Genomic DNA, 14429 nt, shown 5'->3' with positions numbered 1-14429 from the left:
CTTCAGATACATCCACCTTTACCAAGTCTTTAACCCCCTCTAGCTGTCCATTTGGTCCGTTCTCTTCTCAGTTGGGCGGAGCTATGGTTACCTTTAGCCCAAACATACTTGGCATGATCACCCAATCTAAATACCTGCCTACTATTTGCTGTAAATGAGTCTCATAGTAACATAGTAAGTAAGGTTGAAAAAAGACACACGTCCCTCAAGTTCAACCTTTTAGTTTTTTTTGTTTTGTTAATCTGCCTAACTGCCAGTTGATCCAGAGGAAGGCAAAAACCCACCTGAAGCCTCTCCAATTTGCCTCAGAGGGGGAAAAATGCCTTCCTGACTCCAAAATGGCAATGGGACTAGTCCCTGGATCAACTTGTACTATGAGCTATTTCCCATAACCCTGTATTCCCTCACTTGCTAAACACCATCCAACCCCTTCTTAAAGCTATCTAATGTATCAGCCTGTACAACTGATTCAGGGAGAGAATTCCACATCTTCACAGCTCTCATTGTAAAAAACCCCTTCCGAAATATTTAGGCGGAACCTCTTTTCTTCTAATCGGAATGGGTGACCTTGTGTCAGCTGGAAAGACCTACTGGTAAATAAACAGAGAGATTATTATATGATCCCCTTATATATTTATACATAGTCATCATATCACCCCTTAACCGCCTCTTCTCCAGCATGAAATTCCCAAATTTGGACAGTCTGTCCTCATAGCTAAGATTTTCCATACCTTTTACCAGCTTAGTTGCCCTTTAATTTTAAATGACAACCATTTCTGTTCTGTGTTTTTAGCTGAAAACTTAATGCCCCAATCAATGCTCTGTAGGGCAGCCCTCAAGGCACTAAAATTAGCTTTTCCAAAATTCATGGTTTTTGTTGCCCCGGTGTATATTTGTTTTTTGCACCAGACATTAAATGCTATAACATTATGGTCACTATTACCCAGGGGTTCAATGACTTGCACATTTGCTATAAGTTCTGGGTCAAGAAATCAAGAATAGCATTTTTTCTGGTAGGCTCCTCAACAACCTGTGCCATAAAATTGTCATGCAACAAGTTTATGAATTTGTTCCCATTAACTGATCTGGCAGTACTGTTGCTCCAGTCAATATCTGGGTAATTAAAATCTCCCATTATCATTACTTTACCCAACTAGCAGCCTTTTCTATTTGCATGAGGAGCTTCGTCACTTACATTAGGGGGTCTATAGCATACGCCTACAATTAATTTGCTGGATTCTTTACAATTGGTGAAGAACTCCGCCCATAAGACTTCTGTCCCCTCATTTTCTAACATAACCTCCTCCTTTATATAAACTTTTAAATCCTGCCTAACAAACAGACATGCCCCTCCTCCTTTTCTATTGCCTCTGTCCCTCCGAAACAAAGTATAGCCACTGATATTTACTGCCCAGTCATGTGACTCATTCAGCCATGTTTCCGCCACACCAATCACATCATATTTTCCCTCCAGCACCAGCAGCTCTCCCATTTTACCAGTTAGACTCCTTCATTTGCAAACATACATTTAATACTGGTACCATATTGACATGTGCTCCTCCCTATCCTTAACAGTACCCCCAGCCAAATCTCCTCCCCCATTTTCCATTTCTTTGCCCACTATCTCATCTAACATGTTTTCCACTGAATCTTTTACTGAACCCTCCCCCCCACGCCTAGTTTAAAATCTCCTCCAACCGTCTAGCCATCTTCTCTCCCAAAACAGCTGCACCATCATCATTGAGGTGCAGCCCATCCCTAGCAAAGAGCCTGTAGCCGACTGGAGAACTGGGCTGATTTCTCAGAAACCCAAAACCCTCCAATATGATGTACAAAGTTTTGTTTCTGTCGCCTTCCCAAACCATTATATCATCATCGATGTGGCGCCTCCAGCTTGATGTTCTGAGCCTCCCAGAAGCCCAGCAAAAAACCAGTGGCAAAGCATGTCCCCGTGATGGTGCTACAGGTCTGTGGTTCACTTTGAGAAAGTCACATTGGGCAGAACAGGTTGGTGTGTTGCTGGGTACACTTCCCAAAAACTAATTATACAGCTGGGCAAGTCAAAGGCATTCCATCACTGTGTGTGCGCCTTCCAATATAAAATCCAGCTGAAGGAACCCCATTGGTGGATGATGGCCAACAACTGAGCTGTAAAGGAAGGTGGATGGAAAAGGTACTGATCAATTCGATTGGCCAAACTGAACTGGATACTGATCCAGGGAGAATCACAGCACAAGTGCTCAGCCGGGTATACTACTTACCCCAGTAATTACACATTCAGTAGTCAGACTCGATGTCAGTGTGATACCAGGCTCAGTACCAACTAATCATGATATGATCTGGCCATCAGCCTTTATGTCCCTTTCCCCAAATGATGAGAAGGAAACACAGGGACTGCTGGTTATTAGGCCACAGAAGGACTTATCTGTAACTTTATTCATAAAGACGCTGTACAACTCTTAATACAAAGCAGCTGAGATCCAAACACTAAGGAACCACAAGGCTCCTCTCTTCAGCCTCACCTCTCTCTCTCCTTTATTGCCAAATGGCCAGTCGCATACTGTGTGTCCCTCTGGCACTAAAATGGGGTACCAAGCCCCGCCGCAAAGAACATATTGCACCAGAGCGTCAGAATGAATCAGGAAAAACAAAGAAGAATTTAATAATAAAAATAATTCTAATTATAAATATAAATGTATAGAATTCCCGGCCGGGTCGTTAATCTGTGAATTATAGGTAATTAACTCCACCCTGTGCCACAAACTTGTTACAACTTCTGAGGCACTCTGGGGCAACAAGCTTGTGTTGGGGGCAAGAAAATTGGTTTATGCAATAGGCAGGGTAATGAAACATAGCAGGACCGGGGGTATGAGGGCTGGGGGGTAAAGCAGTAGGAAGCTTTGGGGCAAGCAACCGCACCCTGTTAGTGGCATAGCTAATAGGCCTGAGCATCATCATCCTCAAAGATAAAGGAGTCAGGCTCAAAATTCTCAGACTCATCATCTTCATCATAAGAGAAATCATCTTCATCCAAGTCATCGTCATACTCCTCATGCCAGTCCTGTACATAATCGCCATCTTCATCATCTTGCTCCCCTGCTGTGTCCCCCGAGTCGGACGCTCCGTCAGCAGCACTGCAGGGACAAAAGGAAAGAGCATGGAAGAAGGTGCGGGGACAAGAGGAAAGAGCATTGAAGAAGGTGCGGGGACAAGAGGAAAAAGCATTGAAGGAGGTGCAGGGAGAAGAAGAAAGTGCATGGAAGGAGGTGCATGGACAAGAGGAAAGAGCATGGAAGAAGGTGCGGGGACAAGAGGAAAAAGCATGGAAGGAGGTGCAGGGAGAAGAAGAAAGAGCATGGAAGGAGGTGCAGGGACAAGAGGAAAGAGCATGGAAGGAGATGCAGGGAGAAGAGGAAAGAGCATGGAAGAAGGTGCGGGGACAAGAGGAAAAAGCATGGAAGGAGGTGCAGGGACAAGAGGAAAGAGCATGGAAGACGGTGCGGGGACAAGAGGAAAGAGCATTGAAGGGGGTGCAGGGACAAGAAGAAAGAGCATGGAACGAGGTGCAGGGACAAGAGGAAAGAGCATGGAATGAGGTGCGGGAACAAGAGGAAAAAGCATGGAAGGAGGTGCAGAGAGAAGAGGAAAGAGCATGGAACGAGGTGCGGGGACAAGAGCAAAAAGCATGGAACGAGGTGCAGGGACAAGAAGAAAGAGCATGGAAGAAGGTGCAGGGAGAAGAGGAAAGATAATGGAAGGTGGTGCAGGGAGCAAAGGAAAGAGCATGGAAGGAGGTGCAGGGAGAAGAGGAAAGAGCCTGGAAGGAGGTGCGGGGACAAGAGGAAAGAGCATGGAAAGAGTTGCAGGGAGAAGAGGAAAGAGCATGAAAGGGGTTGCAGTGATAAGAGGAAAGAGCATGGAAGGAGGTGCAGGACAAGAGGAAAGAGCATGGAAGGAGGTGCAGGACAAGAGGAAAGAGCATGGAAGGAGGTCCCCGGATAAGAGGAAAGAGATTTGAAGGAGGTGCAGGGAGTCATAGGAAAGAGCATGGAAAGAGGTGCAGGGAGAAGAGGAAAAAGCATGGAAGGAGGTGCAGGGAGAAGAGGAAAAAGCATGGAAGGAGGTGCAGGGAGAAGAGGAAAGAGCATGGAAGGAGGTGCGGGAACAAGAGGAAAGGGAGAAGAGGAAAGAGCATGGAACGAGGTGCAGGGACAAGAGGAAAGAGCATGGAATGAGGTGCGGGAACAAGAGGAAAAAGCATGGAAGGAGGTGCAGAGAGAAGAGGAAAGAGCATGGAACGAGGTGCGGGGACAAGAGCAAAAAGCATGGAACGAGGTGCAGGGACAAGAAGAAAGAGCATGGAAGAAGGTGCAGGGAGAAGAGGAAAGATAATGGAAGGTGGTGCAGGGAGCAAAGGAAAGAGCATGGAAGGAGGTGCAGGGAGAAGAGGAAAGAGCCTGGAAGGAGGTGCGGGGACAAGAGGAAAGAGCATGGAAAGAGTTGCAGGGAGAAGAGGAAAGAGCATGAAAGGGGTTGCAGTGATAAGAGGAAAGAGCATGGAAGGAGGTGCAGGACAAGAGGAAAGAGCATGGAAGGAGGTGCAGGACAAGAGGAAAGAGCATGGAAGGAGGTCCCCGGATAAGAGGAAAGAGATTTGAAGGAGGTGCAGGGAGTCATAGGAAAGAGCATGGAAAGAGGTGCAGGGAGAAGAGGAAAAAGCATGGAAGGAGGTGCAGGGAGAAGAGGAAAAAGCATGGAAGGAGGTGCAGGGAGAAGAGGAAAGAGCATGGAAGGAGGTGCGGGAACAAGAGGAAAGGGAGAAGAGGAAAGAGCGTGGAAGGAGGTGCAGGTAGAAGAGGAAAGAGCATGGAAGGAGGTCGGGACAAGAGGAAAGAGAATTGAAGGAGATGTAGGGAGCAGAGGAAAGAGCATGGAAGGAGGTGCAGGGAGTCAGAAGAAGCAGGAGAGAGGGAGGCAATGTCAGCATAACTGCAGGACAGACACAGAAGGGAGGAGCAGCGCAGGTGCTAGGAGTCACACAGTACCAGAGTAGATGAAAGAACAGGAAAGGCACAATATAAACAGCACTGTAGGGACAAGGGGCGGAAATTAGAGCAGGTGCTGGGAGTTACAGCACCTGGAGAGTAATGACAAGGGGCAGGAAGACAAGCAGGTGCTAGGAGTCACAGTCCCAGGAAAGTATATCATGAGAAGGGGCAGGAAGAGTAGCAGGTACTCAATGTTGTAGCCAGAGAGAGTGGGGGAAGAACAGGAGAGAGGCAATATAAGTAGCACTCTCAGGAGAACAGGTAGTTAGAGAAGCAGGTGTTGGGAGTCAGTACCAGGAGAGTATATGAGCAGGAGCAGGTACTGGGAGTCTCAGGGTAGGCGGAGAGAGTGGAGGGAGGAACAGGAGAGACAGAGGCTATATAAGCAGCATTGTAGGCGAGACAGAGAAGTAACTGAAATAGGAGCAGGTGCAGGGAGTTACAGTACCAGGATAGGACAATGTACTGGAGAATGGAGGAGAGAGGGAATAGTCTGAGGAGACTGCAAGAGCTGGGAGTTGGTATTAACATCTGGGGTACAAGTTAGCAGTAAGTTTATGGGGCAAGTCTCTTACTTTATGGCTGCAGGCAGGTTTGTCACTGGAGCTGGTACATTGGAAAGTTTAATTTCTTTCTGATCAGGCTGGGACAGGAACCCCAGACGGAAATCCTATGTGAGACAAAATGGCCGTGGAATGGTCAGATCGGTCTCCTGTCTCTCCCCACTGCTCTCCCTCTCACCGCTGTACAGTGTTTGTACCTCATATCTCCCCTGACTCTCTCTCACATGCAGTGATGTCGGGAGTTAATCTGCCCCTGTAGTTCTTATGGGAATATCCCTCTCTCTCCTGTCCCTACTGGATACAGACATTGGTCTCTCCACTGTGCAGCGCTAATGTGATTGTGTCTCTTATAATACAGGTCAGCATGTCTGTGTGAGGAACCAATGCTATGGTACAATTAGCAGTCTCTAGTCTATGCAAACCTTAGCAGTCTCTCATCAGATTAATACACCTGCTGTTTCTTAGGGCAGGTATCCCTTATCCCTCTGTGTTCTCTCCCCCTCCAGTCTTTATGTCCCATCTTCCTACAGATTCTACCATATCAATGTTTTCTTCTTACCTCTGTGCTCTGCCCCCTACTCCCTGCATCTCTGTGCTCTCCCACTACTTCCTGCACCTCTGTGCTCTCCCCTATTCCCTCCACCTCTGTGCTCTCCCTTACTCCCTGCACCTCTGTGCTCTCCCCTATTCCCTGCACCTCTGTGCTCTCCCCTATTCCCTGCACCTCTGTGCTCTCCCTTACTCCCTGCACCTCTGTGCTCTCCCTTACTCTCTGCACCTCTGTGCTCTCCCTTACTCTCTGCACCTCTGTGCTCTTCCCTACTCCTCTGTGCTCTCCCCTATTCCCTGCACCTCTGTGCTCTCCCTACTCCACCCACCTGTACTCTCCCCTACTCCCCGCACCTGTGTTCTCCCCTACTCCCCGCACCTGTGCTTTCCCCTACTTCTTGCACCTTTGTGGTCTCCCCAACTCCCTGCCCCTCTGTGCTCTCCCCTACTCCTTGCCCCTCTGTGCTCTCCCCTACTCCCTGCCCCTCTGTGCTCTCCCCTACTCCCTGCCCCCCTGTGCTCTCCCCTACTCCCTGCCCCCCTGTGCTCTCCCCTACTCCCTGCCCCCCTGTGCTCTCCCTTACTACGTGCACCTCTGGGCTCTCCACTACTCCCTGCACATCTGTGTTCTCCCCTACTCCCTGCACATCTGTGTTCTCCCCTACTCCCTGCACCTCTGTGCTCTCCCCTACTCCCTGCCCCTCTGTTCTCTCCCCTACTCCCTGCACCTCTGTGCTCTCCCCTACTCCCTGCACCTCTGTGCTCTCCCCTACTCCCTGCACCCGTGTTCTCCCCTACTACGTGCACCTCTGGGCTCTCCCCTACTCCCTGCACATCTGTGTTCTCCCCTACTCCCTGCACCTCTGTGCTCTCCCTCTGCTCTGTGCCTTTACAGACTGTACTCTAATCTTCAACTCCACCTTAACTACTACTTCCCCTCAGACCAGAGAACCTCCCAGCATAGGGGACAATATGCAGCTCAGTTGGGATGAGGGGGGGGCAGGTTTTGCTTCAGCGACACAGCGATCAGATGATGTAGGATTTCCAAAATGGAGGACAGAAGTTTACCTGACCATAAAGCCCTTTTCTTGCCTAGGGGCAACAAGCCAGCCATGTCTAATGCCCTATCTAAGTGTAGAGTCTGTTGTGAGTGGCATGCAGTAAGAATGCCATGCGGGGCCTATTCTGCACCATGATATGAGCGTTGACTTACCTGGGTAGAGTGCTGTAGGATGCCCCTCAGTCTCTCCTGCACTCTTCTGACTAGTTCCAGGCCACTGTTGTACTTATCGGCACTTAGCAGTCTCACGCAGGAGGCCAAGTCCTCACACTGTAACAGGCTGTTTTCTATTGAATGACAGAGAGCACGGAAACAAGTCACCATCACTATAGGGCACTCACACTATGTGACACACCCACTCTCTCTGCACTTAGAGAGAGTTACAATGGCCTGGGTCGTGGGTATGTTGTAGATTTCTATGAACAGATGGGCAACTCACCAAGAAGGATCTGCAGAGCGCTGACATGAAGCTCCAGATTTTCTGTCTGAGATTCCAGCACATCCAGACGCTCCGAATCCTGATTGTAGTAACTGTACACACAGGCGTATCCCAGAACCTGCAGGCAGTGGGGTAGAGTCAGGGTAGAGTCAGGAACCCACTCTAAGCCAAACACATGGAAATGATTCTCTCGCTCTGATCACTGTCAGAACTGACCAATGGGAGAATACCAACCCAAAAACCACATTCTCAGAAAGGTCTGTGATGCTGCCATGCAAGTTGCAAGTATAAGAGAAATCTTACAGAAGATAATCACAATTTGCTATGTATTTCCCCAGGGGCATTAGTAAAGCTGAAATGAACAGCTGGAAAATAAATACCGTTCCCTGTAGGATGTTGTGGGAGACCCAACATGTAATTCAAGGGGAACTATTGTGAAAATTCAAAATACGCTTCATCATACTGAAATTAGAAACTTTCTAAATACAATCAATTAAATATTCTGCATTGTTTCTGAAATAATCAAGTTTATCTTCACTATTTGTATCTCAGCATCTGTTTCTCTTCAGCAGTCGGGTCAGATAATCATTGACAGTTAGATCCAATATATCTTATAGGGGGGCTCATTTTGCCTAGAAGATGTATTAGAGCTCACTCTATTAAAATCACCAGACATCCTGTCTCTCTACATGCAGAATTTGTGCAAAGGGCAGTTATTTTGTTAGATTTTGTTTGTACTGGAATCCGTTATTTGAGTGAGCTCTAACACATCTGCTAGCAAAGGGAGCCCCCCTATAAGATATATTGGATCTAACTGTCAGCGACTGACACCCAACTGCTACATGAAGACAGAATGAAGAGAAACAAAAGATAGTGAACATAAACTTGATTATTTCAGAGACAATGCAGAATATTTCATTGATTGCTATTTCAGTATGATGAAGCGAATAATGAAATTTAAATCTTCTCAATAGTTCCCCTTTCAGAATGCTCATGATCTGCTGATGGTTTCCATGATCCCTTCACCACCAGGTCCGGACTGAGAATTAAATTAGGCCCTGGCATTTCAGGTACACAGAGGCCCACTCAGCCCACATAGAGGCCCAAACAGCCCCCACCAGACCACTAAATACTGACTTTCAATGGGACCTTATAGCAGCCCCTCTGGCATTTGCCAGAACCCACAGATTGCCAGTCTGGGCCTGTTCACCACTCCTGCTAACCGCAAGCCTAGCCCCCCACATTGAATGGATTTACTGAACCCCTCTAGGTACCTCTCTGCCCCCGATGTTTCATAGTTGTGTGTTTGCTGTGGATCTAATTGTATTGATGATCGGGATTTGTCTCTCTCATTAAGAGGCAACCCAATTATCTCTACGCGCCTCTAATAGATAGACAGGGGCTTCTAACTAGACCCAATTTTCTCTTTCAAATTCAGGCAAAAGACAATATAAAGGCAAAGTGCGTACATGCTGGCTTTGTATCACATCATCTTTGTACTGATATTACTGGGTGAGTTCCTATGGCTGCAAAGCACTTGGTTCCCCAATCCTGGAGGCCAAGTCCAGCCCAAAACAATGTCTTCAGGTTCCCGAACCAGAACAACACTTTGCCCAAAGGACAGAAAGGAAAGAATGAAGCGACTCTGGTCTGTATGGCAACACCTCACAGCTGTTCTGATTGGGCTGTAGCCACAACATATGGATTCTGCCTCTAGGCCAAATGGAAACCTTCTCAGTTTGTAGGTAGTCATTATGGCACTATGGTAGGGAAGGGGGGAACTCACACTGTAGCCTGCACTCACATAATAAACAAATACGTTCAGACACTTGTTGTATGTGAAACAATACAACAGACTCTTACAACTCCAAAAAAGAGGGAGACATTTTGTATTCACTATTTACAGACATTGCAGCCTAGAGGACTCAATCAGAAATATGTCCTGTATGCCTTTAATTAAGTAAGGGTAGTAAGTGAGTTAACTTAGGGGGGTGGTTGTGACTATAGTAATGCAACACACCGTGTAATATGTTTACCTTGGCAGTAATTGTTATTTGAAAATGCTTATCGCTATAGAACACTGTAGCCTGTATTAGCTATACCATATGTTGAATTTAGTATTGGGAGGATCCGGATACTTAGGGAGGTGTGTCCATGATTAGTAATTTACCTTTAAATAGGATATGATGTAGTGCACAAGTTTTCAATAAATTCTGGGAAAAGGCTGTATATCACTCCCCCACAAGATGCTGTAACTAGATGAGACAACACAGTGTCGGAAAAGTCAAAGTAGCTGTGACACATACAGGAAGCACTTGGTCAGGTTCTTTCCCATCACCCAGAATGGCCCATTAAGTCCAAACCCGCTTGCTTTGCACGTGCTACACAAGGTGACGCAACCCTAGCCAGGAACCTCAACGATGTGTAAAAAGACTTTCTGTGAGTGGGACCTTGACAAAACCTGTACTGCAATATTTGTGCCTGAAACACACTCGTTGAAGCACTTCATGTTGTGGTGATGCCTTTACTAGTGTCAGTTAGACTCACCTTTGCTTCAGATGTGCGGCACATATGGTACAACACCCTCTCTACAGCCGAATCATTACCTTCCGACAGAGTGGCATTCCCTCTCCTTGTAACATGTGATGGGTGGGGGGCAGTATAAACAGAATTTAGGGAGGGGTCATGCACAGCCCAAACTGTCTCTTTGTGTTTGTAGTTGAATAACCCTCTGTGCCAGAATGCAGTTAGCTGGAACAACCAAGTCCTCTTGAGGGGGGGATGCAGGGTCCCATTTTACTCCCACTTTTTCCTTAATAGTTTGATATAAATCTGAGCTGCAGAATCCTGTATCCCTTGAGGTTGATACTAAGGTGAGTGATGGGGAGCCATCAAACCTGGGATGCCAGAAGAAGAATAAAGTAGTGAGACCCCTCACCTTGCGGCTCTGCTCCAGTACTCTGCATGCGGTGATCAGGAAGGTCAGTGTGCGTAACGGTGGCTCCTCCCTTAGAACACTGAGCCGGTTGCGCAGATTGACTGCAAAGTCCTGGAAGCGGAAAAGAGCCAGTTGATGCCAATGCACAGGGCAAATAAATAAAGTAGAAAGTTAAAGAGCAGATAACGCAGGTGGTACCTTAGCACGGTGCTGGAATGTACATCTCTCATTGTAATCCTGGAACCTCTTCTCCTGGCGTGCGGCTTTACTGACCTGCAGGGGCAGCAGATATCAGCATGTAACTTATCCCCCCCAATCCTCACAGTCTTGTCACCCCCACCGGCAAAATGATTGCAATCTATAACATACCATAGCAGAACAGTTGTAATAATCCTTGTGGGTCGGTTTCCAAGGCTTCAGGCACCGCCAGCAGAATCCATGGTTACATTTGGCACAGGTCATACTACAGATGAGAATAGAGAAAATCAGCAACTGGAGGCACATTCCCTATTCACTGTAGGCTCCTACTCCCTCTCATCTTCCTACTCACTGTATGCACATCCTCCCATATCACTACTCACTGTAGGTCCTCTTGCCTTCTGACATAGGCTCCTCCTCTCACTCACCCTCCTACTCACTGTAGGCTCCTCTGCTCACTTACCCTCTTACTCACTGCAGATTCCTCCTCCCTTTCATCTTCTTAAAGGAGAAGGAAACCTAGTCGGCGCAAAAACCCTCCCCCCCTCCCGTGTGTTGACCACCCTCCCTCCTCCCCCCTGGCCTACCCGTCCTGCTGGGCAAATGCCCCTAACTTGTTACTTACCCACTTCTGCGCAGGTCCAGTCTACGGAGTTCACCGACGCCATCTTCTTCCACGCGATCTTCTTCCTGCTTTGACCGGCGCATGCGCAGTAGGAGCATTTCGCCGGTACGATCTACTGCGCATGCGCCAAAAGTCACGAAGTGAAATCAGAAAACTTTGTGACTTTTGGCGCATGCGCAGTAGATCCGTACCGGCGAAATGCTTCTACTGCGCATGAGCCAAAACGCCGGTCAAAGCAGGAAGATCGCGTGGGAGAAGATGTCGTCTGTAAACTCCGTAGACTGGACCTGCGCAGAAGGGTAAGTAACAAGTTAGGGGCATTTGCCCAGCGGGACAGGTAGGCCAGGGGGGAGGAGGGAGGGTGGGCAACACACGGGAGGGGGGGGAGGGTTTTTGCACCGACTAGGTTTCCTTCTCCTTTAATCACTAAAACTCCCCAAGGATTCATGGTGTTCCAGATACTACTTGCTGGGGGCCCTTTGCACTCCTCCTTCCTCGATGGCCTACTGATCTTCCTGCAACCCTTTATGTCCCACTGCTTCCCCCATTCATTGCAGGTAAGTCCATACTCACTGTAGGCATCCCTCGTTCTTCTCAATTGGTGCCTGGCAGCTGGGGCAATGTTTGGAAATCAGCTTTGTCAGGTGTTTGCTTTGCGCCTCCACAGTCATTCCCTCATAGAACCCACCATCGTCCATCCATTGAGACATGTGGCTGCAGCTGGCCGGGTAATGAGCCTGAAATGGGTCAAAGAGAAAGTCAGAGGAGCCCAAATCTACTGGTGCAGCTGATAAACATGCCATCTGTTTGGCAGGGTACCACAGAGCATGGCTGTCTCACTTTAGGCCTTACTAGGGTTGCCACCTGGCTGGTTGATCGCAATGTTATTAATAGGGAAAAATTATAAATATATAGGAAGGCCGGTATTTTTTTTATAGAAAAGGTGCCAACCCTAGGCCTTACACATGCTCTGGCTTATGTTGTGTAGTTTCCTGGCCAGCTTAAGGCCATGATAAATTCAGGAGAACTGTAGGACAAACATGCCCCCAGTATTTGAAAGTAATAGCACAGTAACATGATAATATTAAGAACACACCTCTGGGAAGCTGCAGTTAAAGCAGGAGATCCAGGAGCACTTGGTACAGGCTGCTCCACTGCCCAGTCCGTCCTTACACAAGACCTGGTCACAGCCCTGTGGGTTTGTGCACCACGTCAGGTTGGAACAGTTCTCTACAAAACCTCGCAGGAGAGTCTTCTCATACTGAAATGGAACCATTATATATATATCAACAATGCAATTCCCAGCGATAAAGCTTCAGTTTAACGCTACTCAGAGCGCTACACAAACTACTATAGCTCTACTAAAGGCAGACATAATTGCAAATCCCTTATAGTAACAAACTTTGCATTTAATTGTAAGGGTATCATGGTGGGCAAACAGAAAAACCTATCCAATATATATTCAAAGCTTCATACCCGACAATATGCCACAACTTCTTTCTCTGTGCAGGGTAAATGGGAGACATATCTCAAAAATTTAAATTATACTATTTGGCATGAGGTGCTGATGGCCCCCTTAAAGGTTTTGCCCAACCACAGGTACAGATTTATTTAACTCAATGCCTCACTAACCTCATGGCAGTTAAATATACCCGGACTGCTCCCCATTATGCCCTAGATGCAAAGTTGAGAATGGGGGTTTAGTATGGCCCATTGTCAAACCATATGCTCAGCCATTCTGCAAAAAAATTTTAACTATCCTTGATATGCAACTTCCAAACTGCCCAAAACTAGTCTGGAGTATTCCCAAGGGGTTGTTCACCTTTGAGTCAACTTTTAGTATGATGTAGAGAGTGATGTTCTGTGACCATTTGCAATTGGTTTTAATTTTTTATTATTTGTGGTTTTTGAGTTTTTTAGCTTTTTATTCTGCAGCTCCCCAGTTTGCAATTTTGGCAGCCTGGTTGCTAGGGTGCAAACTACCCTAACAACCATGCATTAATCTGAATGAAAGACTGGAATATGAATATGAGAGGGTCTGCATAGAAAGAAGAGTACTAAAAAGTATCAATAACAATAAATGTGTTGCCTTACAGAGCAGTTGTTTTTAGATCGGGTCCATTTGAAAGCTGGAAAGAGTCAGAAGAAGACAGCAAATAATACAAAATAAACAATGAAGACCAATTAAAAAGTTGCCTGAGATTAAAATTTAGATTAAAAATTAGTTTAAAGGTGAACTACCCCTTTAAAATGACATGCAGATTATAGCCTTATGTTGAACGAACAATCGTCTGTTCCAATCTTCTGACCTGCAACTCACCATTCACATAAATAAAGTAGTAAAGAGAACAAATCACTCGATTCTCGGGCCATTAATTGACAGACAGCAATCGTATGGAAGTTATGTCTCCCCTATTCTAACTAAGTGGGAAGATACCCGTCACTTAGCAAAACAAATGTATACAGAGGAGATATGTAATAACATCATAGACAGATTTCATCATACTCACCTGGAAAACAATCACAGAAAATAATCCATATACAAAAAATGGTTATAATTTTGGATTTTGTAGTGTACTTTGCAGTATATCATTTTTCCAATATACACTCAAATTTAAAAAAAAAAAAGTAGAGGAGCAAAGTGCTACCCTGCTCCCGAGGGAATATGAAGTTTAAAGCAAATACAGATTTAACTCCCTCTGGTCTGCGGGTGCTTCAGTACCTTCTCTATGACCTCCTTGGAGGTAATGATCAAACCGATGAATTCAGATGTGGGCTGTGCCAGGCAGTCTGTGGTCGGGCAGGTGCAGTTCAGTGCCAAATTTTGTTCAATTCGAGTTGTCAGATACTCCTTCCAGCAGTTCTGGGGACGGGGCAAGAAAAATAATATGCATGTGATTAGGGTTCCGGACACCCCTCCCCCTCACTCGCTTGTTTGAGATGGAAAGGCAGAGTTTAAGTCACAGAAGTATTGGGGACCAACATTAAGCCCACCCTATGGTCCTGGCT

At 46.7% G+C, this 14429-nt stretch overlaps 1 protein-coding gene across 3 annotated transcripts in view; it reads right to left on the bottom strand.

The window, feature by feature from the left end:
* Positions 1–2638: 2638 nt before the first annotated feature.
* cul9.L (cullin 9 L homeolog) overlaps positions 2639–14429 on the bottom strand; it is a 52871-nt gene continuing 41080 nt past the window's right edge. For 2 of the 3 annotated variants that reach the window (XM_018262766.2, XM_018262767.2), the window contains exons 32-41: positions 14143–14283; positions 12517–12681; positions 11994–12157; positions 10967–11060; positions 10796–10870; positions 10598–10708; positions 7660–7777; positions 7374–7507; positions 5624–5718; positions 2639–3134 (exon numbers count right to left, since the gene is read on the bottom strand). In XM_018262766.2, coding sequence (XP_018118255.1) covers positions 2936–3134; positions 5624–5718; positions 7374–7507; positions 7660–7777; positions 10598–10708; positions 10796–10870; positions 10967–11060; positions 11994–12157; positions 12517–12681; positions 14143–14283 — 1296 coding nt within the window. In that variant the 3' untranslated portion in view covers positions 2639–2935. The remainder of the gene's footprint in view (positions 3135–5623; positions 5719–7373; positions 7508–7659; positions 7778–10597; positions 10709–10795; positions 10871–10966; positions 11061–11993; positions 12158–12516; positions 12682–14142; positions 14284–14429) is intronic. The other variant, XM_041562617.1, reaches the window with a different exon arrangement.

The sequence above is a fragment of the Xenopus laevis genome, chromosome 5L (genome assembly GCF_017654675.1).
Source record: "Xenopus laevis strain J_2021 chromosome 5L, Xenopus_laevis_v10.1, whole genome shotgun sequence".
Classification (NCBI taxonomy): Eukaryota; Metazoa; Chordata; class Amphibia; order Anura; family Pipidae; genus Xenopus; species Xenopus laevis.
This window is presented reverse-complemented; position numbering and strand designations above follow the sequence as displayed.